Source organism: Scaptodrosophila lebanonensis, unplaced genomic scaffold, assembly GCF_003285725.1.
Source record: "Scaptodrosophila lebanonensis strain 11010-0011.00,11010-0021.00 unplaced genomic scaffold, SlebRS2 tig00000001-arrow-pilon, whole genome shotgun sequence".
Lineage (NCBI taxonomy): Eukaryota > Metazoa > Arthropoda > Insecta > Diptera > Drosophilidae > Scaptodrosophila > Scaptodrosophila lebanonensis.
The window spans coordinates 27,703,136-27,727,114 of NW_022060529.1; the positions used below are offsets into that span (position 1 = coordinate 27,703,136).

The following is a 23,979-nucleotide window of genomic DNA, read 5'->3' on the forward strand; positions in this document are numbered from 1 at the left end:
TTGGAATAATCTTGATACGAAGAGTTGGCCAAAATGCAACTTAGCATCAATTATAGGACTAATTTTGAGTTGAACCCGTTGACACAATAAAAATTCGTTTCACGCTTAATTGATCACCTAGGTTTCTGTGAAGATATAAAGAATAGAGTATACACACGTATACGTGTACATTCATATACATATGTATGTATATTCAGCCCATTAACTCCCAATGGACTTGTCCCAAGACAAAAGCGACATTATGAAAATAAACTAATAAGATGGCTCAATTATTTTTTTAGGGGAAATTGATAAGCTTGATTTTTATACCCTGTACCCAAAGGGTACAAGGGTATATTAGTTTTGTGCGAGTGCACATGGAACACACAGAAGGAGGCTTGGTAGACCCCACAAAGTATATATATTCTTGATCAGCATGACAAGCCGAGTCGATATAGCCATGTCCGTCTGTCTGTATGAACGCAAGGATCTCCGAAAGTATAAGAGCTAGAATAACCAAACTTGGTATACAGATTCTCCTGAGACCGAGAAAGGACGAGTTTGTTAATTTTTTCTGATCCGTCCCCCCACTCCCCCCCTATTACTGATTTTCTATAACTCCCGTAATTCTTGGAATTTTGAACTAAAATTTGGTAGTCACAATAGGTTAGTAATTATATATCCGTATACCAAGTTTCATTATGATAGAATGCTCGGAAAGAAAGTTATAGCCATATAACCAGGCCCAATGCACACATACATACATATGTACAAGTACACAAACACGCATAAGGCACGATTCTGATGTAAATGTAAATGTATCTATGCATGCATAGAATATTTTATATTTAATTTAGTTAATTAATTAAATTAATTTAGTTAATTAATTAAATTAAATTAATTAATTAAATAAATTAAATTAATTAATTAATTTAATAAAATTAATTTAAATAATTTTTTGTGGGGTGGTACAGGGTATTTAAGAGTTGAGCCTGCTCGACTTTAGCATTCCTTTCTTGTTATACGTAATCTACTACTCCCACAAACTGCAGGATAAAATTCGTTCTACTTCTTTTTGTTCTCCTATGGGTGCATATAACTCAGTGCTTCAGGGTTGCCTGGGTACAGGGTATCTCCACGTCGGGTTCGTTCGATTGTAGCTCGTTTTATTTCTTTGATTTGGTATTCTTTCAACTGATTTATATTTGTAATAAATTAACCAAAATCTGATGTAGAAATACCACTAATGTATCTTTCGAAACGTTGACGCAAACTTTGCTAGGATTTATTTTCCCCATTTGCATCTTTATTTATAAGGTCATTCCCAAAATCACATATTTGTTATTTGGCAAAATTAGTTTCTTTTATACCCTGTACCCGTAGGGTAAAAAGGGTATATTAGGTTTGTGCAAAGTATGTAACATGCAGAAGGAAAAATCTCCGACCCCATAAAGTATATATATACTGAAGCAGCATGACGAGAGAAATCGATCTAGACATGTCCGTCCGTCTGGATGAACGCAAGGATCTCAGAAACTATAAAAGCTAGAATAACCAAAGTTGGCATCCAGATTCTCCTAGATCCGAGTAAGGACGAGTTTTTTTTTTTTTTTTTTAATTTTCCCCCCCTTCCCCCGCTACAGAATTTTGTCAATAGCGTCCACATTTCAAATGCTACCTAAACCAAACTTTGCACACATAATTAATAAATAAATATCTACTGTTGTTTAAAATTTTATCCAATTTGATCAATTCTAAGAAAAGTTATTCGCGAAACAAATTCTCTCCAGTACAACCTCCCCAAACTGCAGCAACAAGTTCGCTCTTCTTCTTCCTCTTTTTGCTGCTGCTATGGGCGCATATAACTCAGTGACGGAAGTTTACCTGGGTATAGGGTATTTCACTGTCGGGCTTGCTCGACTGTAACGTTCTCTTTTTATTAATAACAAGAAAGGAATGCTAAAGTCGAGCAGGCTCAACTCTTAAATACCCTGTACCACCCCACAAAAAAGTAATTAAATTAATTAATTAATTTAATTTAATTAATTAACTAAATTAATTTAATTAAGTAACTAAATTAAATATAAAATATTCCATGCATGCATACATACATTTACATTTACATCAGAATCGTGCCTTATGCGTGTTTGTGTACTTGTACATATGTATGTATGTGTGCATTGGGCCTGGTTATATGGCTATAACTTTCTTTCCGATCATTCTATCATAATGAAACTTGGTATACGGATATATAATTACGAACCTAATGTGACTACCAAATTTTAGTTCATAATTCCAAGAATTACGGGAGTTATAGAAAATCAGTAATAGGGGGGGAGTGGGGGGGTGGATCAGAAAAAATGAACAAACTCGTCCTTTCTCGGTCTCAGGAGAATCTGTATACCAAGTTTGGTTATTTTAGCTCTTATACTTTCGGAGATCCTTGCGTTCATACAGACAGACAGACAGACGGACATGGCTATATCGACTCGGCTTGTCATGCTGATCAAGAATATATATACTTTGTGGGGTCTACCAAGCCTCCTTCTGTGTGTTCCATGTGCACTCGCACAAAACTAATATTCCCTTGTACCCTTTGGGTACAGGGTATAAAAATAATAATTACTTACCGACTCAATATAATGTTTTCCACGAGCAGGAATCTTTTCGTCCTTTTAGTGCTTTCAATCATGGGCAAATGCAATTTTCAGAAAGGGTAATAGTAACACGGAACCAAAAAACCATTCTTACCCATACCGCTCCTGCTCTAATACATTGTATGGGTATTGAAAACGTCCATAGCTAATAATATGGAGTACAAAAGCCAACAGACTAGAATTTAAATCCACGCAAAGAATCTGTGTAGCCAGACTAGCGTTAGCACTCTTGCCCAGACTCGGGCGCTGTTGCAATTCTTGGAAGAGTACTTTAAATGCTGGTATTATACTATATTATCGAGACCACGGAAATACAAGTTAGTTGCTTCAAAAACCAGATTATAGTCGAAAAACAAACGACTCCCTCTGTTAATCCTTATACTCGTATACTCTCCATATAACCGTGAAACACACAAATTTCGCATGATGTTGTGCAAGCCATAGTACTTATAAAAAATCTATAGTTTGTAGCGGTTAAGTCGATAGTTTTAGTTACAATCTTGATCGTTAAAACACAAACAAATGTAGAGATTGACATTATTTGCGTATGCAAAGATGCATCTATGTGGCTTTGGAACAGTGAATAGTAATTTACCAATAAACTCGTGTTACCCTTCGGGCGCAGGGTCTACAAAGTAGTTTTATGTTGCGATGCAAACGAGTCTCAAAATAAATTATGCACTAGTTAAGTAAAATATTTTTACAGCCAACAGCGCCTGGCCAACCATCGTAGCATTAACATACGCAGCTTTAGGTGAGAGGTAAACTACACACAGTTTCACATTTTTCATTAGAATATTGGCTCCAAGTTTGTTTTTTAATTTTTCATGTATTTCTGTTTTTATGGTTGTTGTTAGAATTATATGTAAAAAACACCGCAAAACAGATCACCGTAGGCTGCTTACTTCTTCTTGGATACACCAACGGTGCGACCACGGCGACCTGTTGTTTTGGTGTGCTGACCACGCACACGCAAGCCCCAGTAGTGACGTAGACCACGATGTGAGCGAATCTTCTTCAAACGCTCCAAATCATCACGCAACTTCGAGTCTAAGTTGGATGAAGTCAGCTGCGAGTACTTGCCATCGATGATATCCTTTTGTCTGTTGAGGAACCAGTTGGGTACTTTGTACTGCAGCGGATTTGAAATAATGGTGACAATTTTGTCGACCTGCAACGTAAACAAAAGCGAAACATAATAATAACTTGCCATTGACAAATAATTAATTTAAATTCCTATGTACCTCCTCTTCAGTGCATTCGCCGGCACGCTTGGTCAAATCGACATCGGCCTTCTTCAGCACAATGTTGGAGTAGCGGCGACCCACACCCTTGATGGCAGTCATGGCAATGCCTACTTTGCGTTTACCATCAATGTTCGTATTCATGATACGAAGAATGTGCTGGAACTTCTCCGGGATGACGAGCGACTGTAGAGAGGAAAACACAGATTTTTATTGACAGTCGACTCTATTAAAGCATAATAACAATGAATCCAATAGCTTGCAATTGCAATATTATTGCTCTTTAAATGCAGCATTGCACTTCCATTCACACGAATGAAGATTTAGCATGCATATTTTGCACATTTGCAGTTGGATGCACTGGATTTATGACGATTTTCGGCAGACGCACCATTTTGCGATTTTGAAGCGACAAAATTCAGTCGGAAAAGAAAGCGGATGCGCTTCTTCTTCTCGAGTTTGACATTTCGAAAATCAGTGTTGTTAAGTTTTAAATTTCTAGTGTGGAAAACGAATTTGGAGAGAGTTGCATGTTTGCGGGAAGTGTAGTTTCGGAGCCCTGACAAAAGTGCCGTTAACGCGATGCAAGCAATTTACGAAATGGGTGAACGAGAATTTGGAAAAATGAATGACTGCGATGGTAAGTTTTATTAAAATGAGGCTCTATTTTCAATATATTTATGGGATTTTTCACTTCTCAGCATTTTCTTGTGTTGACCAAGACGACATAGTGTCACTTCGCATAATTTGCACATTGGTAGGAAATAGTCGGTACAATATTGAAGCGCTGGACCGATTCGGAAATACTCCTTTATTATATGCCTGCTATCTGGGCCGCTTTGAGTGTGCACGTACGCTACTGGAATTTAGAGCAAACATCTATGCCATTAATTATTTTGGTCAGAACGCACTCACACTTGCCACATACGCTGGCCATTTCCAACTAGTGGTCGAGCTTCTTCGCTATCGTACTTATCAGGATTTCAATTTATCCTCGCTTATTCCCGCTGTTTGCGTTGCGGTCATGCGCCAGCATTATGAAATAATAAACTTTTTAACACGGCTTGATTCTGAAGGCACAATGGAATTGCAGACAGTGCATGGTAAGCGATTGACTTCTGATGAATGTACAATTTAGCTTAAAACTAATTTTGCGCCTTGTTTTAACAGGGTTGGGCGTTAAGGATATGCGACACATGGTGCGAAAGGCAAAGACACAAACCCAGAAACAAAAACGTTTCTGTTAATTTTAGTCTCCACAAGATTAGTTTAAAGTGATTTTTGTAATAATTATTCGTCTATTCTATGCATGTGTATTATAAGACCATTGACTAAAAGTGCGACATTTGCAATACTTTTTTAAAAAGGGTGGCAGCGCCGCTCTTGTTTTTACTAATGACAACTGGTTCGCGCCAAAACGCCGTTTTTACCGCCGTTGTTGCTTCATTTGCAGTACGCAACTAAGTGAAGCAAGCAGCGCGTTTACGCGAATCGTGTAACTATCATTCCATAAAGGGTTTAAGATCGCATAAATAGTAATCATGTTCGAGGCACGCTTAGGTCAAGCCACCATTCTCAAGAAAATACTTGATGCTATTAAAGATTTGCTCAATGAAGGCACATTCGATTGCAGTGATTCGGGAATACAGGTGAGAATGGGATTACGATTAATGACAACGATTTCCACACTCACATGATGGGTATGGGAGCTAGCTTATAGACACCAACTAATATTAAACAACTTTTACAGCTTCAAGCCATGGACAACTCCCACGTTTCTTTGGTCTCATTGACGCTGCGGTCAGATGGCTTTGATAAATTTCGCTGCGATCGTAATCTATCTATGGGTATGAATTTGGGAAGCATGGCCAAGATACTGAAATGCGCCAACAACGAAGATAATGTAACAATAAAAGCACAGGACAACGCCGATACTGTAACAATAATGTTTGAGTCAGCAAACCAAGAGAAAGTCTCTGACTATGGAATGAAGCTGATGAATCTCGATCAGGAGCACCTGGGTATCCCGGAAACGGACTACTCATGTGTCGTCCGCATGCCAGCCATGGAATTCGCTCGCATCTGTCGTGATTTGGCCCAGTTCAGCGAGTCTGTTGTAATTTGTTGCACTAAAGAGGGTGTTAAGTTCTCGGCTTCTGGCGACGTGGGTACCGCAAATATTAAACTTGCGCAGACCGGCAACGTTGACAAAGAAGAAGAGGCGGTCATCATTGAAATGCAAGAGCCAGTTACATTGACGTTTGCCTGCCGCTACCTAAATGCCTTTACCAAGGCCACCCCATTATCCACACAAGTTCAGCTGTCGATGTGTGCGGATGTGCCTCTGGTGGTCGAATACCGCATCAACGAGCTGGGCCACATACGTTATTACCTGGCCCCTAAAATCGAAGATAACGAAACATAGAAGTCTGCATTTATCTTTATCCATTGCCTTTAATCATAAACATACATATAAAGCTGCATACTCACATATTTATGTCGTACTACTAACTTCCTCAAAAACTTGCAAACATGTAACTATTTCTGGGGTTTTGCGATAGCATTTCCATGGTTAATAAAACAAATCACAATGCAAACGGTTGTATATTTTATTCGCATGACACTGGTTGTACAAAAACGTGCGTATATGTTTATGTATAATAAATACACAATTCAGATTAAAGGTTAGGCTAGCGTTTATTAATATTAGTAAGTACATAAATTGCAGGCACACAGGAGAGTTCCCTTCACTTTGCTTTTTTTTTTGCCCGATCAGAACTCCGTACTGCTATTTTTCGCTGTAGCTGATATTTTGTGCTCCGGGAATAAAATTTAACGTGGGTAGCAGATTAGTAATCTGCATTATGAAATTTTCCCAACTCTACTTTGTACCTATGTACGTGAGTATTTAATAACTTGACCTGATTACATAGTGTACACTATGTTATACCAATGTACATTTTATACGTTGTAAACAATAAATTATATGCAAAGCGTATTGAGCTGTCGTGAAATTCGTACAAAACTGAGTGTATCTATAAAATTGTAGCACCCAAAAGCAAGAAACGTGAACAAGGAGAGTAGATTCTAGTACATGTATCAATTTGTGTGTAAATGTATGTATAAATCTGGATATAGGTATTTGTCTAATCCATATACATAGCTCAACATTAAATGCGAGTCAGCACTACGGCGCTGTTGTCGACAACGCTTCAATACAGGCACTTCGGCTGGACGACTGATCGTCACCTACCTCTGCATGGCTGCTACTACTACTGTCGTCATCGTTGTTGTGCGTGGGCGTGGAGGAGGGCGTGCCTTGAAGCAATTCTTTTAGTAATTTAATACAGTGTTTTGAACCGTCCATTGCCTCATTTGATAGCTGGGAGTGTGTGAATGAATGGGTAAGTAACAATTTCAATAAGTTTGGGAACATTTTTTTTTACCATTGTAAAATTGAGAAATCCATGTGGTAGGCCCTTGAGGATTTCTAAGCTAACTGTGCGGCCCAAGCGTTTTAACTTTTTGGCAAACATGACGCAGTCATCAAGGCAGGGATCCATATTGAGTGTCTGTGCATTAGTGATATTTAACTATAATAATATCAGTAGTAACCCACTTTAGTAATACATACAAGTATTTTTGTTTCCGGTAGCTGTGATAACCACTCGTCGCAGGCCCAATAAGGCGATAAAAATGGATCCTTTGGAACATCAAACGCAAACTCTTCACTTGGACTGCGTGCAATCAAGGCGTCCATATTCCGTACGTCTTGCTGGCAACCACCTGTACCCTGAATATGGGATCCGTGTATCTCATAGGATTGGGTGCATCGATTCAGTGTACTGGTAATGTTGTTAACGGCATCCTGAAGGCGACCTTGCAACGTATCTACGGCCAAATCCCGGCCCGTTTCAATCAGTATGTTCTCTTCGGAACTGCTTCTGTCATGCTGCGCCATGCTACCGTTTAATTTCGTCGGAACTGTGCTGGAGATTTCCTCGGTGGCTTCCATTGTTGCTGTATCAATAAGATACTTGTCAAGAAATTTATCAATATACGCCGCTGAAGCCGAATCCTTGGTTGGCTCCGCTGAGACCTCAATAGGATAATGTACAATAGGCTGCGAGTCGTCTTCGAAAGACACGCACGAACTGTTGTCGCCCTGACTGGAGAATAAGTCGGTCCGCTCGACAGTTTGGCTGTGGTACGAGGCGCTGGCAAAGGTATCGCTGCTGTCCTCTCGGTCCAGGTACTCTTCAGCAGTTTCAGGCGCCTCCACCTCTGAGTTCTGCAGTTCTAACGACGAGGGATGACTCTTGGCAGCTGATGTACGGCGGCTGGAGCTAGCGCTGGGCTGCAACATATCCTTCTGGGCTTTCTGCGTCACATTGCGTATTTCAGCCAGTTCTTCAACATGTTTGGCATTTTGCTGCAGTGTTTCGCTGGCCGGTGAGGCATATGCGCGCAAGCAGCGCATCATAAAACCAAATGGCAATAGAGGGTCCATAAGGCATAGCAGCCGCGCCGGGCTAGGCACAAAACTTACCAAAGTGGGACAGTAGGCCAGAAAAAGGCCATCTGGAACTCGAACTCCCTGCTCGATGCACATGAGTGCTAAGCCAATGGAGAGATTGGCCCCCGCAGAGTCACCAGCACAAATAACACGTTCGGCGGTTGTGCCCAAATGCTCGGCATTGCGCAGCAACCAGCAGTAGGCGTAGAAAACTTCCTGAAGTGCGCGCGGAAAAGGCGCTTCGGGAGCCAGGCTATAGTCCACCGATAGTATTGGCACGTCCAACTCAACTGCCCAGTCGCGTAGATACAATTCGTGGGACTTGGACGATTGCGCTACAAAGCCACCACCATGGCAGTGGAGCAAAATAGAGCTACTAGCTGGAATAGGTTTGTGCCATCCACGGAATTTACCCTCACCCAGCATCCCAGCGCGCCGTTTAGCGCTGAGCAGACGCACTGAGACTGGTAATCCGGGTCCAAGGTGAGCACTCGGCACAGGTATATCCACAAAATTTGTGGCATGTACGGCATGAATATCGTCATCTTTGTTTTGATTCTCATCAGATTCTACTAACAGTTTCTTCTGGGCGGTTGAATCGCCGAAACTACGAAGTGGCAACTGAAGCGGCTCAGCGGGTAATTCAATCAGACGATTTACCTTTATCGAGCTTCCTACAATACTGGGAAGTTTATGCATTAGCTCCGATTCAGCAAGAAACCAAAACGACTTGCAGAAGTCAATTTTGGCATTCTGTGAGATATTCACGATTCGCCGAGCACGCAGTTCCGGGTTTATTAAATATTTGCCGCTGGTCCAAAGACTACGGGTTGTCTTCAAAATAGTGCTGTCATCAGCCTGTGAATAGTAGGTCTCTGAATAGCTGGCCATGCCAATACTTATGAAGCGCAATACGCCGCGTATTGAGTCGCCGTATTGAAAGCCAAGGCAACGTCCATAAAAGCAATATTGATTAATGGTGTCGCCGAGCTCAAACAACTGCTCGGCTGTGTGCCGGCCGGAGGCAAACAAGTCGCCTGTGTTTCCTGCCCATTCATGCAATATAAGTAAATAGTGTAGGCAGGTGCAAAGTGATGAGAGCAATTGTGAGCAAGATTCGACCTCTTTCATGAAGAACTTCTTTCGAAAGAAGAGGGTGGCGCGGGTCTGAAGCAATTGCTTGCAAATATTCCGGCCATGGGCAATGCAAGCATCAGTGACATAAATGAAGCTACGATAGCCATTTCCTGGCGTCAAGTCGTCAAAATCATATGTGTGGGCAAAAGAAGCTATTTCTAATGTCAGATGATTGGCTAGGATTATGAAATCCTGCCATGCAACATGTGCGGCATGCAGTCGTTGACCAAATTCTGTGTGATCCTTGGCAAAGTAGGCAGCATGTTCCATACATTCAACGTATAGACCATAGTAATCGGGTTGTTCTTGCAATTCGGCGGGTACGGATACGTTGGTGGATAATGACGATGGAGTTAATGGGCCATTCTTTCCGTTGGCTTTGTTTTCCAACTTGAGATTGTCATCAATGAGAGTATTTAGTTTTGTAGGCCCAGCAAGCGCAGCTGTTGGCGTGTCAGCTGCCGCTGCGTCAATCATTTCAGTTGCTGAAAACGAATATAATTGTTATAGTATTATACGTTAAATGTATGCACTAAAATCGATAAACAACTACTGAAAACCATTCATACATCACCGTCTGTATTTTCATCTCAACTTGCAGCACCAACTTTCACTTCCAAACTACGCATTAGTAAGCCTGCGTGAAATTTCATCTACTTACTTGCACACTCCATCATAATTCAAATTTTATTTATGCTTACCTACAACGCCTGTTGTAGATGGACCTTATTTAAGTCATAGTTATTTGGCCCCCCTTTAATTAAATAATTAAGCCGTTGCCTTTGTGAACTACTTTCAGATGCTCTCGATATTAAAATTAATCACCTATCGAATGCAATCGCAGTTTTGGGAAGAGATGGCACTGCTGCGATATTTATTCAACGCCCGTAAATTTTTAAAATAAAAGATTTACAACCCCCTCTGTAAATATAGCTTTGATTTTTTTTCTTTCAGTTTTCCCTTTTGAAATTTTTGCGAAACTTAACTGGCTTTTACACAAGAAACTAATAAAATTCGATTTATCAAAATCGTTTCCTTTAAGTCCGTGGAGAAGGAGCTGGTTGCAGCACATTAATTATAAATTTCGAGTTAACCTTCAAAGCCTTTTCTAATTCTTCGAAAGCCTGAGGAAGTTGGCTTTTATATGGGCATTATTTAAGAGCCCGAGCAAATGAAGTTTTTTTGCTTAAATGTATTCAATGCAATGCAACAGAGAGCTTAAAAAGTCAAATTCAAAAACCCTACAAAAACAATTATATCTAATAACGAATGCGAATGGTGGAGCTTTATTTGTTCCCACCGCGACCATCTTCGTCCATTATATATTTGTTGAAAAACCATTGCATTAAGTATCGGAACCATTTTTCTTATGTTGACTATACCCTGCGTGCGTCTGTTTGAAAAATAACACATAGGGTGAGAAAATACTGGAAAGTGGGACCTAGTTGTGAGTGAGGTCCTACGTTTCGCCTCAAAAAATATATTTATATTTTTAAAAAGGCAAAATTTCCCTAAATATTTCCCGCAATTGGATTTTAAAAATAAAAACAATCAGATTTGACGGAAAAAATGTCGAGTTGGCATCCTTGGCTATTCTGTGGTCTTTGTACTTGGCCAGTTAGACTTGGCAACTGTTGTTCAGTTGGAAAAGAACCAAATCATTTCATGAACCATTTTAATGAACTTATTCACAGCAATACGTAAAAATTCTGATTGATTCTCAAACAGGCGAAGATGTTTAGTTTTCATGTTAACATTTATAAGAACCTTTAAAATAATATTTGTTTCTACAAAACAATGGCTGTCAGCATCGTCCAATACTTTGGAAAGCAGAACAACAAATGCGGCTACTGCAAAGAATTGAACCGCGGCCGATCGCATGGTGAGCCATTGCAATTCCAAATTTACATATGTATGTATGTATTTATGTAACTATGTATATATGTATATATAAACGAACATTCGTTCTTAATATATGTATATACAATATATATGGATATATACAACGAATGTTTGTTTTTACGTCATAGATGTACATGAGCATAGATACATATACATATATGTATATATGTATGTATAAATATATGTATTTATATAGTTCAATAATAAACCGAATGTTTATTATTTTTATTTAGGAATGCATGCTTTTCGATTGACCTGCGAAGATTATCAGGAACTTATAGATCGCGGTTGGCGTCGCTGTGGGATGTACTGTTATAAGCCACAAAATAATGAGACTTGCTGCCCCTGCTATACCATAAAATGCGATGCTCTGGAATTTAGGCTCAGCAAATCAAACAAGCGGGTCATGAGGCGCATGAATCGCTTTTTACGGGATGGAAAGCGTGAAGTTAACGAACAGGACAACCAAATGAGCACCTCGGCAAATGGCGGAGGCGATGGCGGTGCCACTGGGGACAATGAATGTGAGGAACTGATACAATTGCCCAATAAGGCGCCCGTCAACATTGATGTTGACCAGGTAGCTGCACTAGCCAAAGCACAGCAGCAGCATCGACGAGCTGAAATGATTGAGACTTTAAAAAAGGAATCTTCAAATACTAGCGGATCTGCCAAAATATCCCTATCATTGTCGACAGGTTCTACACAATGTGTTTTTCCTGCCCAATTGTATTTTAAAGGTTTGTTCATTTCCCCAGCTGCTTCAAATCCACCGCGTAAGAAGGCGAAACAAATGCGCTTAGAGCGTAGGCAAGCTAAATTGGGTGAAGCAGGAACGCCGAAGTCTGAAAATCCTAAATCTAAGGCCCTAACACAGGAAAAATCATTACGCGACTTTCTAGCTGAACCCAGCGACAATAACAAGCACAAGTTAAAGGTATGTGATTGTATATCCTTTCGCATAGCCGTTTGCACAACTTAGCTGGCGTGGAACCTTTTGTTGTTGGTTATACCTTGCGCCCCTCTATGTACCATGTACCCTCGACGTTTGTGTTTTTGCAGATCGTGTTGGTCGCTAGCTCTGATACGCAGCGTACCTGTGCTGAAGTAGTTCACGCCCTTTATTGTAAATATCAGTTAGCTATACACAACGATAAACCTGCACGCCTCACTCCAGCTAGTATGCAGCGGTTTTTGGTTAATTCGCCGTTAAAGGTAATTACATAATATGTGTACAAATCAATAATTTACTCACAGTTGCGATTGGTGCACGTCGATGGCGAGGAGTTTAAATGCACATTGCCGCAAAGCTATGCGCTTTATAAGAAGTACCAAATTCTGATACACAATGACACGCCCGAGAATAAGAATGCCTATTTGGAACATTTGAAAGTGTCACCAATGAAGGTTGCCCAATTGAATATTTTACAAAATTTTTCGATATGCGGTGTATTCACAATTTTTCCTCTGCTCTCAGAATGAAAAGTCACAAGTAGGTCCACCCATGGGATATGGGTCGTTTCATCAACAATACTGGCTGGATGATAAATTGATAGCTGTCGGCGTTATTGACATATTGCCATGCTCAATTAGTTCAGTGTATTTTTTCTACGATCCGGACTATAGCTTCTTATCTTTGGGCACATACGGCTCACTGAGGTGAGGTCATCTTGATTTCTTGTTAATGCTGGCGTTTTTAATGTTTTTTTTTTAATTATAGAGAAATTGATTTTGTACAGACACTGGCTAAGCAATTCCCCGATCTAAAATATTATTATATGGGTTTCTATATACACTCTTGCCCCAAAATGCGTTACAAAGGCAAGCTGTCTGCTTCTTATTTGCTGTGCCCAGAAACCTACGAATGGTTCGAGCTCACAGATGGTAGCTAACACATTGTTGGTAGATAAACATTTTTAATTGAGTTATTGTTTTATATTATTTTTAGAAATACGCTCAAAACTTGATGCCCATAAATATCAGCGTCTGAACAACGATAGTACTGCTAGGGATGCCAATGAATTTTTGCAGGAACACTTAAAAAGTGTAAAACTGCTGATTGATGCTAATCACTGCACGAATTATGGACACTATGTACAGGTACACTAAATATAAATAAAGCGACAAATTTAATTCTTTGATAGTTAACGCAATTATTTTCTTCTCAAAAACTACAGCTTACTGGTACATGCCCCGATGCAGATAATATTATGGAATACAGCCAGCTGGTTGGCAAGATTTGTGCGCTACGCATGTTATATGTGAACACCATGAATACCGGCTAACTGTAATTTTGTTCGTGTCTAAACGCGTGACCTATGTTTTGTCGTTGCGATTGTATTAAATTTAAGTTGCGGAGAGAATATAAAGGAGAATATAAAGCATGCATAACGCTGCTTCAATAACTTGAAAACAAAAGTATTAAATTATTACTAGTATGTACAGACTTGTCACTGAGTGGATGTTGCAAAAGATAACTGTCTTTCATGATAATTCTCGTTGTTTATCTTTCTCATAAGCATCAATAAAAATATTTTTTAGATAACAAAAGCGTCCAGTCTCAAACATTTCATTTCGTTTGTTGTGACTTAAAGGGATAGCTGATAATGTTACATTACACGTATGCGTGTGCAAAAAAAAATATCTTGGTAAGATGACAATCAATGTAAGCTCCTTGTCATATTACATCTGAAGATAAGAATATTTATAGAATAGTATCTCCTGCGCTTGCTAGTGAGAGGAAATCAATAAATCACAGCACAAATACGTTTAGCGTGGTGAACAATATATTATTACCCGTTAAAAATTTCCGAAGAGTAATCATGACGAGATATGTAGACAAAACCGAATAAAGTTTTCCATGGCGTGAGCGACGCTCGCTCATTTGATTCTAGATGTGCTGGTGCTGCTAGTTAGCAGCTTGGTGTCAAAATAGTCAGTATTTTTCGTAAGTCGCCCTCTTCTAGTAACTTGGCAATCCACTTTTGTTAAAGCCTGTACCCAAAGGGTAAAAGGCTATACTAGTTTTGTGCGAATGTATGTAACAGGCAGAAGAAGGCGTGGCAGTATATATATTCTTGATCAGGGTGACAAGACGAGTCGCTATAGCCATGTCCGTCTGTATGGACGCAAGGATCTCAGAAAGTACAAGAGCTAGAATAACCAATCTTGGTATCCACATTATCCTAAGTCCGAGAAAGGACGAGTTTGTGATTTTTTTCTGATGCACCCCCCAACTCCCTGCTAATTGTGATTTTTTTTTTTCTTAATTCTTAATTCTTGGAATTTCGAAATCAAATTTGGTAGTTACATCCAGTTAGTGGTTATGCGTCCGTATGCCTGTATGTCACCATGATCAATGTTGAAGGAGGTCATAGCCATAAATAAAATCGCTGCCCATGCTCTACCCGCAGCTCTACCTGCAGCTTGCCCGCAGCTGTTGTTGTTGTGACTGCTTTGGTTCAACTTTGTGCTGCATACATACATATGTATTTTAATTAATTTTTTTTTGTGGGGTGGTACAGGGTATTTAAGAGTTGAGCCCACTCGACTTTAGCATTCCTTTCTTGTTTTTACTATGCAATTTTTTGTATGTATGCAGTTTAAATAAATTAGTCTACATAAACTAAAGTTTTCATAACCTGCTACGCGTGCGTTCACTCGAAACAGCGATGTATGCTTGATTGGGTACAGGGTATTTCACTGTCGGGGTTTTTTTTTGGAGGAGTGGGTACTTGGCATTTAATAGTTGGGTTTGCTTTGGCTACCATTCCACTTTTCTGTTAAACAATAATTACCAAGTTAAATTATAGTGTAAGTATTACATTAAATAAAACATAGTCGAGGGCGTATTTAAATCTTTTAGGAGTCTTTTAGGGAAGTTTTTAAATAAAAAATTATCATCAAACGAATTGGTCTTTTCATATCCTCAACCAGTTTGAATATACATAACTTTGCATATACTTGTATGTATGTATAGGACTAGCACATTCTGTTGCTGTTTTCTCAATTATATCGACAGCATTAGCGTTGTTGAAAAACGAAGCCAATTTTTAAGGAACTCAAGAATAATATTTCATATGTGATACTGGCTTATTAAAGCCGTACCGAGACTTAATCTTAAGAAAAAACAAGAAAGGAATGCTAAAGTCGAGCAGGCTCAACTCTCAAATACCCTGTAACACCCCACAAAAAAGAAATTAAATTAATTAATTAATTCAATTTAATTAATTAACTAAATTAATTTAATTAATTAACTAAATTAAATATTCCATGCAAGCATACATACATTTACATCAGAATCGTGCCTTATGCGTGTTTGTGTACTTGTACATATGTATGTATGTGTGCATTGGGCCTGGTTATATGGCTATAACTTTGTTTCTGATCAACCTATCATAATGAAACTTGGTATACGGATATATAATTACTAACTGGATGTGTCTACCAAATTAGTTTAAAATTCCAAGAATTACGGGAGTTATAGAAAATCGTTAATAGGGGGGGAGTGGGGGGGGGGGGATGGATCAGAAAAAATGAACAAACTCGTCCTTTTTCGGGCTCAGGAGAATCTGTATACCAAGTTTGGTTATTCTAGCTCTTATACTTTCGGAGATCCTTGCGTTCATACAGACAGACGGACAGACGGACAGCCGGACATTGCTATATCGATTCGGCTTGTCATGCTGATCAAGAATATATATTCTTTGGGGGTCTGCCACGTCTCCCTCTGTATGTTACATACATACGTACAAAACTAGCATACCCTTATACTATTTGGGTACAGGGTATTAAAACGTGGTTACTTTTCTTCAATAGTTGTTAAGTTTGCTAATGAAGCGAATCCCAAAAGGTCGAAAACGAAGTATCGGTATTTTAGCAGCCAGCAGACGTCGTCGTAATTTGTTTATTAAATAGCACAATACAAGTGCATATGTATAATTAAACTCCGATATTCGTTATACACAGCTCGTATGTTTGTGGAACGGTCAAATATCCATGAAAACAATAAACCTTAATTTTTGTGTGGTACATGTGTAGACATATACAGTGAAACCTCTTTTGGCTGGACCGCCCATTTGCTTATTTACGTATTTAAATCAAAATCGGACATTATTATCTTATTTTTGCTTAGAAAGACGTCGGTATATTTCTGTCTATAACTGTTAATTTTTTACTGTTTCACGCTTAGGCATGCATTTGAAACGCTAGTTAGAGTTAGAGTTTTTCGAAAAATAGTGTCCGTGTCCGGTCAAGAGAGTGTTCGCTCACATGAGGCGAAATTGCTCTAACAAGTACACCGAAACGAATGTTCTAGAAAAAGTGTCCGCCTAAGAGGAGTGTCCAGATAAAAGAGCGTTAAGCGAGTTTTGCCTGTATATGTATAAATATGTACACATCTTGGGTTAGTATTTTTATTAATTAATAAAATTGTGGGTATGTTGCGCTATTGGCATTAGTCATTGAGTTATCTGCTATATTTATTTAAAATTTAGCACGATTTGTGTTTTTCAAAAATTTCTTAGCATTTATCGCATGCGATTTTCGCACGCGCTATCAAAAAAGTTGCGACCACAACAGTCAGCGGCCGTTTAAACAATTTTTAACCGTTTTTTGTGCTGCTCCGTCGCTGCGGCCGTTGCTGCTGCTGCTGCTGCTGCAGCTACTGCTCGAGGTTCAGCTCGAGCGTCTCGTGTACATATACAAGTATATAAGTATATATGCCATTGACAGTTTGCGATTTAGTTTCATTCGTTTCGCGACGTTCTCAGTTAACGCTACCGCTATCAACCAAACCAAATATCTCAGCTGTGGTCCACACCGGCCCCCAAAGTTGTAGTAAGTGTTTTGTAATTTGGAGCCATTTTCGGTATCAGCGCCTGGTAATCGAGTGTGATAATACTCCGGCAACTGCAGAGTTGCATGCTTATAGGCTTCAGGTCTGGGTCTATCTGTGCATTGTACATAATTGGCTCAGTGTGAGTGTGTGTTGTAGTTGGCCATTGGTTGGCCCTGACTGTCATGGAAAAGTTTCAAAAAGTCAAATTTGTTATTAAGTGTGCCAAAAGATATTAAAGAAAACAAAACAAAAGCCACCGTCGAAGCTACGCGTGATATTTTTCGGTGTGTGGTCGGGCTGTTTAAGATCTGGTGAAATTTTTGTATTCCAAATAACTTGTGTACACGAGCCAAATAAGAATTCGTAAAGAGCTCTTGTGCGTCCAAGATGTAACTGTATTTGGCGGATCCTTGACGCGGGTTCAGCATTTTTTTTCTTTTGCACTTAATGCGGTGGCTGTGCGTGTGCGGCGCTAATTTTGGGCGAAATTTACATTTCACTTAAGTGTCCGCATTTTAAATAATAACAGGTTTTTTATTTGTCATATGTTTTTAATGGGTGGGCGCAATTCAATGAACTACAAAGGCAGAGAGTCCGAATATCATTAAAAATGTGCAATCCCGTTCGATTCTCCAATTTGTTGATTTATCATTTGAAGCACGTGAGTGAAGAGTTTTGTAACCTTTCCAGTCTCATGCCCGTAAAGCTCAATACTTATGAAGGTATGCGAAGCGAGCGTGTGATTTTGCAAGTTAATTTGGCAGTTATTATTGTATTGATTGGACGGCTAATTAAAATATAAATAATTACCAGCAGAGAAGCAAAAATTGCGCATTTACTTTTGTTCCAAATAATTGTACGTTTGAAATGCGTGATTTTTACAAGTTATGTTCATGTCGTGAAAAAATGCAAAAAGCAGTTTGCCAAGGGTAATGTAATTACAATAGGAATTAGTACGACTGGGTGCCTAGGTATTAAAACAGTACTGCCAACTACTTAATAGCTGGCGAATTACACATCTCTCAAAAAGATAAGTGTGAGATACGGTTCATTAGCATTGAATTATATTGCAGAAGGCAACCAGGCACACACACACAATAAAATAGCTTAGGGCTAGTCAAAAAATAAAAAATAAAACAAAAATATGTTGATGGGACGCTTGTCTTGCTTTATGCAAATATATGTGAAGCACGCGTGCCGATGTTATATAATGTCATACCTACATACATACTCGTACATAAGATATTGATGTACAAATGTACGTACGTCTCAAGGGTTTCGACAGCCAGCGAACATGCCGATCCTCACACTCCGACGTCGTGATTAAGTGAACAGCCTATGAACTTTTGGACGCATTGTCGTACTTTAGTTACCCACATCGTAAATCAAATCAGTATTTATCGAGTGTTTAACAGCAGGGGTGATAAAACGTTAACAAAAAAACAAAAGCTGATTTCCACGACATAGTGGAAAAGCATGTGGTCCACTCTGATTGCGTCTAATTGGCTATTTACCAGGCTATAATGGGGACAATAGCAATAAGTAGGGCCTTATCTCGTTCCTGCCATTTACAGCCTAGCTCCATAAAATTTTTTATCATTTTGTTACCTGAAATTCATTGCCGAGTTGATTTTATGAATTAAACGCTAGCCATGCTGTTGATAAAGTGACATGTTTAAGATTATACTTGTAGTAGCATAGTTACAAATTTATTTGCGTGTATTCCGTACTTTGCGGGAAAGACCGAATACTGCAAATTATTAATATTTTTACCTAATGCCTCGTTATGCTCAAAATGCATTATTCAGTATTTTCTACTAAATATGCCCAAAACAATAAAATATGTCTTTCCTGTTCTAATGGTATCTCATTCGGTGGCTTATCTCGCCATGAGGCAACAAAACTGTGTTTTATGATTATTTATGATATGTATTTAATTATCGGGCACTCTTTTAAACCGGTTTATTATATGGGACGCTTTAATCCAGATTTCTGAAGGTTAGTTGATCGGACCACAGTGCTAAGCGGTCTGTGGAAAACCACAGTGACAGCAATACGGATAATGTGTAATGCAGGCAGATAGACAATTGGATAATTCACCAAGAATTTGGAAATACATTACAAATATTTTGGGCAATTCACTAATTCATTTCAGATTTGGGGGGCTCATAACCTTCAAAAGTTACGTGCCAGAAAACTCGCGATACTTGCGATTTGTTTATATAGTATTTACGTCGATATGTGTGATATTTTTTCAGCCACTAATTGGATTTACTCAATAAACTCCCAAGTGTTTGCCTAAATGAAAAATTGTGCATACGGGTATATACTTTCCAATGTACCTGTTTATGTAACTACTTACAGGGATTCGTCAGTGTGTACAAAATATTATTACCAATTTCTGCGAAGCTGAGTCGGTTTTTAACGAGCATTATGGAGCAAAAGCTTACGCAAGGTTTCTGTAAATATTTTACATGCAGCTGTATAGCAAGTCCATCTAAGTAGCACACACAATGAGGTAAAGGAATATTTCTTTATTCTGAATTTGTAATCTGCAGTCGAGATACCAGTATTTCTAGAAATGTTTTAATGCTTAGATAAGGGCGAATATCTTTTCAGTCCTGGATCGTGGCATCCCTTACATTTTCTAAAAGAGAGCCAACGCGGCTTTTCTTTAGTTTAGTAATTGCCAAAAAAGTTACTTTTTTAAGTAAGTCATATGAATATCTCAATTGAATTATTTTTTGTTTGTAAAAAGGGCTTATTAGGTTTGTGCAAAGTTTGTAACAGACATTTGATAAGTCTGGAAAATTTGAAGACTCTTGTAATCCCTTGGCCACACAGGATAATTTAGTTTTTTTTTGTTTAGTTTTCCTCCGTTATACATACTCGTATACCTCGGAAGATACATAGTATGCTAGACTAGACTTGGGTACATTGCAGATGTTTCATTATATGAACCACGAGGGTATTTCGTAGTCTTGCATATAGCCTGAAGAGTTCACACTGGTTTTTGTGTGGGCCGCAAACATTTCTTTTGTTTCAGCGAGAAATAAGGGGCGCATTTACAGGCGGGGCGTGCCCAGAACAGCTGTCAAAACAGAAAGCCAATTACCAGCAGTGAGAGGCAAGGGCGAGGCTAGAAAAAAGTTTAGTGAGGCATCCCAAAACGGTCACTTGGAGGTGCACAAAAGCGCTCGGTTCGGACAGCCTGAAATAAGGTAGCATGTTTCAGCGCAATTACGTTATCAATAGCGGAGCGGAGGCGGCAACAACAATGACAGCCAATGATTGTCAGCTAAACACTTAACATTGCACGGCAGCTTTGGCTCGGCTGAGTTTCCATTGAAATGAGTGGAACTCAATTAGATTTCATATGCGGCTCACGCGCATTTAGGCAAAAAAAATCACAATCCGAAATAGGGCTAGCAAAAAAACGTGCTCATATAATTTTGACAAATTTATTTTCTCAACATAGTATTCATAGTTTGCCATTTGTCGCAAATTGTGTTTCATTGCCACCGCACACGGAGCGGGGCGTATGCTTAATAAACTCATTTTCAACTTGCTTCCTGTTGCCAATTGCAGTTGACGTGGCATTGGCATCGGCAGCGGCAACGCTACCCGCACCGGCACCAAAAGCGACACTGAAGGGAATCGCAAGCGCCAGCACAACAATACCAAATCTGCCAAAATGGCTTTTATGCCGAGTTGTAAGTATATACATACATACATACATACATATAAGTAGTACTAATATATGCTAATTATAAAGTAGGAAAAAATCCCGCTATATTTTATTGACAAAAAAAGGCCGCGATGATGAATTCGAAATTTGTAAGCATTTATTGGAAGTATGATGAACGTAAATATTATTATTGAGTGCCCTGAGACTAAGACGCGTGCGCGCATGTGCCGTACATTAAAGAGCACACGCTTATTTGTTACGCAAATCTCGAATGCGCGAAATCCAAGTGCCGCTAATTGCCCGTCAAAGCATCAAAATTTCTATCAATAGAATAGCCAAAATAACAAAGCGACTCAACACTATTAGGTAAGCAATATTTGTTCGACGACTTAGCACCATCGCTCTTATGACGGCTGTACTTGACAAACTCAATGGGCATAAAACAAAAAGTATAACAAGATACATATGAGGCAATTCAATAAGTTAAGTATAAGAAAACGCGCGAGTATTGCAGGAAATAAAATGAAGATGAATTTGCATAAATACTCGTACTTATAGAAAGTAAATTGATATGAAGACGAGATGAGTCGACGGATGAATGAAATTTTCAAATTTTGAATTTTTGCTCCGGTTAGTTTCGTATTTCCACATGCGGCGTTCTTCGTGTGTTTTAGAACGAACAAGCATGCAAAGCTATTTAATTTGCCTGTTTTATATACTTCTTACAAGTATACCAACAAAAGGAAGAATCTATTCATGATTTATAAAACCTATTTAATAGCGGAACTGAAATGCATTATATAGGCTAACTTTCACTACATCGCATCAGCACTGTTGTTGATTAATTGTTTTTGTTCACAGTTTACATACCCAAACGTGTTAACGTGGCCATAATGTTGTTTATGGCCTGCCTTCTCAGCTACATGATGCGTGTTAATTTGTCCATAAACATCATTGCCATGGTAGAGGATACTAGTGATAATGGAACGGAGGTGGCGCTGCCGGATGTGCGTATACCCTATTTAAAGGTCCAATCTAATATATGTAAATACTCACTGTCTCATTTTCTTGGTCTCTTTATTGTGCAGTATGGGCCACGTTACAATTGGACACAACAGGACCAGGCACTGCTGCTGGGCGCGTATTTCTATGGGTATATGATCACATCGTTGCCCGCGGGCACCCTGGCCGAACATTATGGCGGCCGTGCAGTTGCCGGATACAGCTGCCTTTTGGCAGGAGTGCTGACGGCACTCACGCCTCTGGCCGCCTCGTGGGACAAGTACGCGGTGTTTGCGGTGCGCTTCCTAATTGGTTTTCTGACTGGCGTTGTATATCCGGCCTGCCATAATTTGGTGTCGAAATGGTCGCCACCAGATGAGAAGGGAAAATTTGTGGCCTCGCTAATGGGCGGAACATTTGGTACGGTGATCACATGGCCCATTAGTGGGGTAATCATTGAGAATCTAGGCTGGGATTGGGCCTTTTACATAGTGGCGATATTTGTGTTGGTTGTGGTCGCCTTGTGGTTTTACTTGGTGGCCGATACACCAGGACAACACAATTCAATTTCTCTAAAGGAGCGCGAATACATCCAGACCAGTCTGGGTGACACCCTGAGCAACAAAAAGGTAAATTTGACCATGATAGTTTACAGTTGCCGAGTGATTTACATCTGGGATCGTTACAGAAATGGCCGCCGTACAAGCAGCTCCTTATATCTATGCCTTTCTGGTCGCTTATGCTACTGCACTATGGCAGCATGTGGGGTCTTTTCTTCCTTATAACGGCCACGCCCAAATTTTTGAGCGAGGTACTGGGCTTTAATTTGTCTTCGGCCGGCTTCCTCTCGAGTTTGCCCCACTTAGCTCGTTTGCTGTGCGCTTTTGGATTCGGATCCGTTGCAGATTGGATTCGCCGGAAAGAATGGTTGACGGTGACGCGCATGCGCAAGGCCTTCTGCTTGCCCTGTAAGTTGCAAATGCTGTGGGAAAGTTTATGAATTGACACTTTTTCTCTGTTCGCAGCTCACATCTTGCCAGGCATTATGCTTGTTATACTAGCTTTCTTTGGCCGCGATCCTTATGTATGCGTTGCCATCATGACTATTTCATTGGGCTTCAATGGAGCCGCCACTGCCTCCAATTTGGCTAATTCTCAGGATTTGGCACCAAATTATGCAGGCACACTATATGGTATTATTAACTGTGTTGGAACCACGCCTGGTATATTCTCGCCCCTAATTGTGGCAGCATTTACAAAGGAAAAGGTAGACTTAAGTCTTTAATTTCACCGTTTTATTTTAATAATACGTTGCGCCTCTTTGTAGAACACCATCGAGCAATGGCACTGGATTTTCATTATTGGAGCAGCTGCGTACATCCTGCCTGCTCTATTCTTTTGGGTCTTTGGATCAGGAAAAATTCAAAAGTGGAATGAGGTCGAGACTTGTGAGTCGCGTGAGGATATTGTCAATACAAAGTTGTAGTTTGTGCCTTGGCAATTTGCTGTGATTTTCTAGATAGTATTAATAACTTTAATAATTATGTACTTGCATACATATGTACAAACCATATGTGCATGTAAGAGAGATGGAAAGAGGAGAGTCCTATTAAAGCTAAAACTGTGTATTTATTGTTAAACAATTTTATATTTATACACGCAAAGTAAATGCCACATTAAAGTTACAAATATATAAACCAAGTTACAAATATATAAACCAAAAATATGTATGTTGTCTCACTCAGCCGTTAGAGCGACGACCTTCACCTTGAAACTGGTTGCTGTCGTGAAAATGTTAATTTTTTCGCAATTCGGCCAAAAAATTAGTTCATAATTGACATTAAATTAGTTCTATACACATTTTAGCCTGCTTCGGGCTGAATAAGTTCATATAAATAATACTTATTCAAATAAAATTATAAATAGTGGCATTATTCGTTATTGTTTGGATGTAAACTAGGATATTTTTGGAATGTTAAAAAAACAGAAAAAGGCCATCACGTTTTAAATTTTTT

The 23,979-nt window shown here is 39.3% G+C and overlaps 6 protein-coding genes across 8 annotated transcripts; 4 read left to right on the top strand and 2 right to left on the bottom strand.

Annotated features, from left to right (window-relative positions):
* Nucleotides 1-3,445: 3,445 nt before the first annotated feature.
* LOC115634757 (40S ribosomal protein S18) lies at nt 3,446-4,406 on the bottom strand. The gene is made up of 3 exons (XM_030532649.1): nt 4,272-4,406; nt 3,881-4,066; nt 3,446-3,807 (listed from the first exon to the last, which is right to left on the bottom strand). Exons 1-3 carry the CDS (start codon nt 4,272-4,274, stop codon nt 3,538-3,540), a joined length of 459 nt encoding a protein of 152 aa, XP_030388509.1. The 5' UTR covers nt 4,275-4,406; the 3' UTR covers nt 3,446-3,537.
* Nucleotides 4,388-5,191, top strand: LOC115634756 (DNA replication inhibitor plutonium). The gene is made up of 3 exons (XM_030532648.1): nt 4,388-4,520; nt 4,582-4,983; nt 5,051-5,191. Exons 1-3 carry the CDS (start codon nt 4,463-4,465, stop codon nt 5,125-5,127), a joined length of 537 nt encoding a protein of 178 aa, XP_030388508.1. The 5' UTR covers nt 4,388-4,462; the 3' UTR covers nt 5,128-5,191.
* A 113-nt stretch (nt 5,192-5,304) lies between these two features.
* Nucleotides 5,305-6,477, top strand: LOC115634755 (proliferating cell nuclear antigen). The gene is made up of 2 exons (XM_030532647.1): nt 5,305-5,529; nt 5,631-6,477. Exons 1-2 carry the CDS (start codon nt 5,422-5,424, stop codon nt 6,303-6,305), a joined length of 783 nt encoding a protein of 260 aa, XP_030388507.1. The 5' UTR covers nt 5,305-5,421; the 3' UTR covers nt 6,306-6,477.
* LOC115634754 (hormone-sensitive lipase) lies at nt 6,472-10,343 on the bottom strand. 2 transcript variants are annotated; one of them, XM_030532645.1, is made up of 5 exons: nt 10,235-10,334; nt 10,103-10,170; nt 7,515-10,018; nt 7,327-7,452; nt 6,472-7,262 (listed from the first exon to the last, which is right to left on the bottom strand). In XM_030532645.1, the coding sequence occupies exons 3-5, from the start codon at nt 10,008-10,010 to the stop codon at nt 7,068-7,070; spliced, it is 2,817 nt and encodes a 938-aa protein (XP_030388505.1). In that variant the 5' UTR covers nt 10,011-10,018; nt 10,103-10,170; nt 10,235-10,334; the 3' UTR covers nt 6,472-7,067. The 2 variants fall into 2 exon arrangements, with proteins under 2 accessions (XP_030388505.1, XP_030388506.1); XM_030532646.1 differs by lacking the exon at nt 10,103-10,170 and having other exon boundaries at nt 10,235-10,343.
* Nucleotides 10,344-11,253: 910 nt separating this feature from the next.
* LOC115628424 (arginyl-tRNA--protein transferase 1) lies at nt 11,254-13,985 on the top strand. Of its 2 annotated transcripts, none has more exons than XM_030524515.1 (8): nt 11,254-11,415; nt 11,669-12,133; nt 12,194-12,372; nt 12,498-12,650; nt 12,913-13,094; nt 13,156-13,319; nt 13,384-13,535; nt 13,613-13,985. In XM_030524515.1, the coding sequence occupies exons 1-8, from the start codon at nt 11,331-11,333 to the stop codon at nt 13,718-13,720; spliced, it is 1,488 nt and encodes a 495-aa protein (XP_030380375.1). In that variant the 5' UTR covers nt 11,254-11,330; the 3' UTR covers nt 13,721-13,985. The 2 variants fall into 2 exon arrangements, with proteins under 2 accessions (XP_030380375.1, XP_030380383.1); XM_030524523.1 differs by lacking the exon at nt 12,498-12,650 and adding an exon at nt 12,693-12,842.
* A 3,195-nt stretch (nt 13,986-17,180) lies between these two features.
* Nucleotides 17,181-23,665, top strand: LOC115631975 (sialin). The gene is made up of 7 exons (XM_030528879.1): nt 17,181-17,273; nt 20,863-20,987; nt 21,824-21,969; nt 22,051-22,593; nt 22,653-22,932; nt 22,990-23,231; nt 23,292-23,665. The coding sequence occupies exons 2-7, from the start codon at nt 20,969-20,971 to the stop codon at nt 23,448-23,450; spliced, it is 1,389 nt and encodes a 462-aa protein (XP_030384739.1). The 5' UTR covers nt 17,181-17,273; nt 20,863-20,968; the 3' UTR covers nt 23,451-23,665.
* Nucleotides 23,666-23,979: the final 314 nt, after the last annotated feature.